The following is a 3414-nucleotide window of genomic DNA, read 5'->3' as shown; positions in this document are numbered from 1 at the left end:
CCGGAGCCCAGCAGGTCAAGGCCGCAGTGGCCAGGAGTGGCCACTGCACTCCAGTCTGGGTGACAGAGTGAGACTCCAACTCAAAAAAGCAAACACACAAAAAATTGTGTATTTATTCTTACATGTTTAAATTTTAGTCACCTTCAAAGTACGCTCCATTTGATGCAATACACCTACTGAGACACTTTTTCCACTGCTCAAAACAGTTACTCAACTTGTCCATTTTGATGTCTTTTAGTGCTTCTGCCGTTTTTTTGTTTCATCTCTTCCACATCGGTAAATCATTTCCCTTTGAGGACTTTTCCATCCAGGGAAACAAAAAAGTTGCTCCAAGAGAGATCAAGTGAATAAGAAGAAAGGGGCATGGGGGTCATGCTGGTTTTGGTCAAAAACTGCTGAACACTCAGTGTGAGTAGGCAGGTGCACTTATAAATCACCCCTCATGAAATGGGCAAGTGTTGAAAGGATCTCAAAAAAAAAAAAATTCACTGAAGCCGAACACAGCTTCTCGCAACAGTGCTAGCTGGTACACTGATGGCATGGGCTCCTAAAATACTTACCTAGCAGGAAAAGCCTGTACTACAAGGAATCTGCCCTCCAAAAAATAATTTTTGGGGGGGGGGAGAGGGGAGTTCCCCCATGTATAAGTTCTTAATGATTTACAGAGCATACACCTTGAGTATAGCCTAATAAAAATATTTGAAAGACTGAACGCATTTTGAACAACTGAATGGATTTTAGTACACACTTCCCACCTCTCTTTTGGTGACACAGCATCACTGGGTTGGAACCCACTTGCAGGAGGACCTCGCTCTGTACCTGCTGAAGACTAGACTTGAAACCGAGCCTACAGACACCCCTCGACCTGCAGTTTCCCAGGCACATCCCATTGCTTCCCATGGTAGCAGTGGGGTCAAAGTGACTGTTCTCTTTTCTCTCAGTAATTGTTTTGACCATTATCTAATGATTAGCTAGCTTGCACCTGCCAGCTCTCAGCATCTCAATGTTAACTGAATGCAGGGATCTCAGAACCTAGAACAAATAGGTGGGGTGTCTGGGGAAACAGACTAGGGTGTGTGTGTGGGTGTACTTATACATAGAGTATACTAACCTTGCTGCCGGAAGGAGGAAGTCGAGACACGGGGGAGCGGTAGATTGTCCCCGCAAAGGTAGGCCGGATGCTACTATTGGCCGTAGCATTGGATATGGTGGTAGTGTTCAGCTAGGGAGAAAAGCACGTGGGTTACTGATGCACAAGAACATCTCAGCATTCCCAGCACCCCTCTCTATCCTGCAGGGAAGCGGGTTGCAAAGCAGTCCAGGCAAGATGGGTTGACATAGGAAAGAGTTGGCTGCGTCTACTGTATCTAATATTGCATAGTTTTGAGGAAGCCTGTGAAAAGTTTTCTTTTTCTTTTAAAGATGTGGGGTACAATTCAGGGTTAGGTATATAACTGTTCATTATGCAGGTACCCCAAAAGTTTTCAAAGTCTATTTTTATCCAGCAGATGGAACCATAAAAGAGTACAACCACTTCTGGCACAAGACACCTATCATACAATCCAGCCATTCCATTCCTGGGTGTCTACCCAAAAGCTACGTACAGCCATATAAAGTGTTACAATAAATGTTTACAGCAGCTTTATCCACAATCACCAAAAGTCAGAAACAACCAGATATCTATCAGCAGGTGGATGGACAAGCAAATTGTGGGATATTCATACAATGCAATACTGATCAATAATCAAAAGGCGTGACCTTTTGATACATGCAGCAACAGGGATGAATCTCAAAACAATTATGCTAAATGAAAGATGCCAGCCGGGCTCGGTGGCTCAGCCTGTAATCCCAGCACTTTGGGAGGCCAAGGTGAGTGGATTGCCTGAGGCTGCGGGTTTGAGACCAGCCCGGGCAATTTAGTGAGACCTCATCTCTACAATAAATGGGAAAGCATAACCATTCAATACCGAAGGCAAACTCAGAAATACAACCCAGGAAAACACCTGTATGATCTGAGGATGGATGGAGTTCATAAAAGGCACAAGAAGTATAAGCCATAAAGAAAAAAGACAGAAAGAAACTTTACTATACTAGGAACTTTGTTCATCAATAAAATACCGTAAGAGCAGACAGACAAGCCTCATGAGACAAACAAAAATACAGGAAAACCTAGTGTGAGACAGATGACGAGGTAGTCACATGCAGAGCACAGAATTCCTATAAAATTCCTAAGAAAGAGACAGATACTCCAGTTGGAAAATTGTCAAAAGACTTCTCAGAAAAGGAAATCCAAAGGCTAATGAACATAGCCCAAGGTTCATTAGTAACTGGGACAATGCAAACCAAAATCATGAGACACTCTCTAATTCACACCCATTAGACTGGCAAAAATTTGAAGTCTGAAAGCGTCATATGTTGGCAAGGGCACAGCCACTGTAACACTTAGGCGCTACCAGTAGAAGTACTAAGTATCATAACCATGTCAGTCTCAGACTGTGTGATTAATGCAGTCAGGCTTTTGGAAATATCTGAATGCAGCTCTTGAGAGCAAGGGCTGTTTCACCTATCTTTGTATTCTTATATCTAGCACAGAAGTTCTCAAGGTCTGAATTCAAACAGACCCATCTAGCTGGACTGGATTAAAAAAATGTGGCACATATACACAATGGAATATTATGCAGCCATAAAGGAGGACAAACATATGGACTTCCCAGCAACCTGGATGGATTTAGAGTCAATCATATTCCATGATCTATCACAGAAACAAAGAACAGAGTACCTCATGTTCTCACTCATAAGTGGACCTTGAACAATTGTCATGATAATATAAGAAAAGGATTGGCAGTAGTGGGAAACTGTCGGGGGAGTGGAGGTGGGAGTGGCAGCTGAGGGAAACTGCAAGGGGAGGGAGGGGCATACCTCATCAACAAGGGTACCTGCATAATCAACATTTGTATACCTAACCCTGAATTGTACATCACACATCTTTATTAAAAAAAAAAAAAAGCCCAAACTTCACCTGCATGCAACCTACTTTAGTTAATCCTCACTTGTACCTCACATTCCTATAAAAAAAAAGACCCTTCTAGAATTGAGTTTTAGTCTTATAATATACACATTTTAAGCTTATCAGATTATTTTCATAATAAAAATTAACTCCTAATACTAAAGAATAGGGAACTAGTTTACCAAATGACAGTATTATCTAAGAGGCTAGAACACGCAGCTAATAAGGAGTGCAAATTTGAAGGCAGTTTGACGTTATAACAAAAACTGTAACCACTAACTATCAAGTGGGAAAAAGGCAGAAGTCAAAATTATGTAATGTGATCTCTATTTTGTAAAAATACATTATCTTTTTTTTTTGAGTCGGAGTCTCACTCTGTCACCCAGACTGGAGTGCAGTGGCCACTC

At 41.9% G+C, this 3414-nt stretch overlaps 1 protein-coding gene across 1 annotated transcript in view; it reads right to left on the bottom strand.

Annotated features, from left to right (window-relative positions):
- The window catches only part of PRC1 (protein regulator of cytokinesis 1), a 21718-nt gene that overhangs the window by 3454 nt on the left and 14850 nt on the right, over positions 1 to 3414 (bottom strand). Inside the window, exon 11 of the mRNA XM_008050233.2 lies at positions 1112 to 1222. Coding sequence (XP_008048424.1) covers positions 1112 to 1222 — 111 coding nt within the window. The remainder of the gene's footprint in view (positions 1 to 1111; positions 1223 to 3414) is intronic.

The sequence above is a fragment of the Carlito syrichta genome, unplaced genomic scaffold (genome assembly GCF_000164805.1).
Source record: "Carlito syrichta isolate Samal-C Ts95f unplaced genomic scaffold, Tarsius_syrichta-2.0.1 Scaffold143305, whole genome shotgun sequence".
Lineage (NCBI taxonomy): Eukaryota > Metazoa > Chordata > Mammalia > Primates > Tarsiidae > Carlito > Carlito syrichta.
Note: the sequence above shows the minus strand (reverse complement) of the source record. Positions and strands in the feature narration are given on the sequence as shown.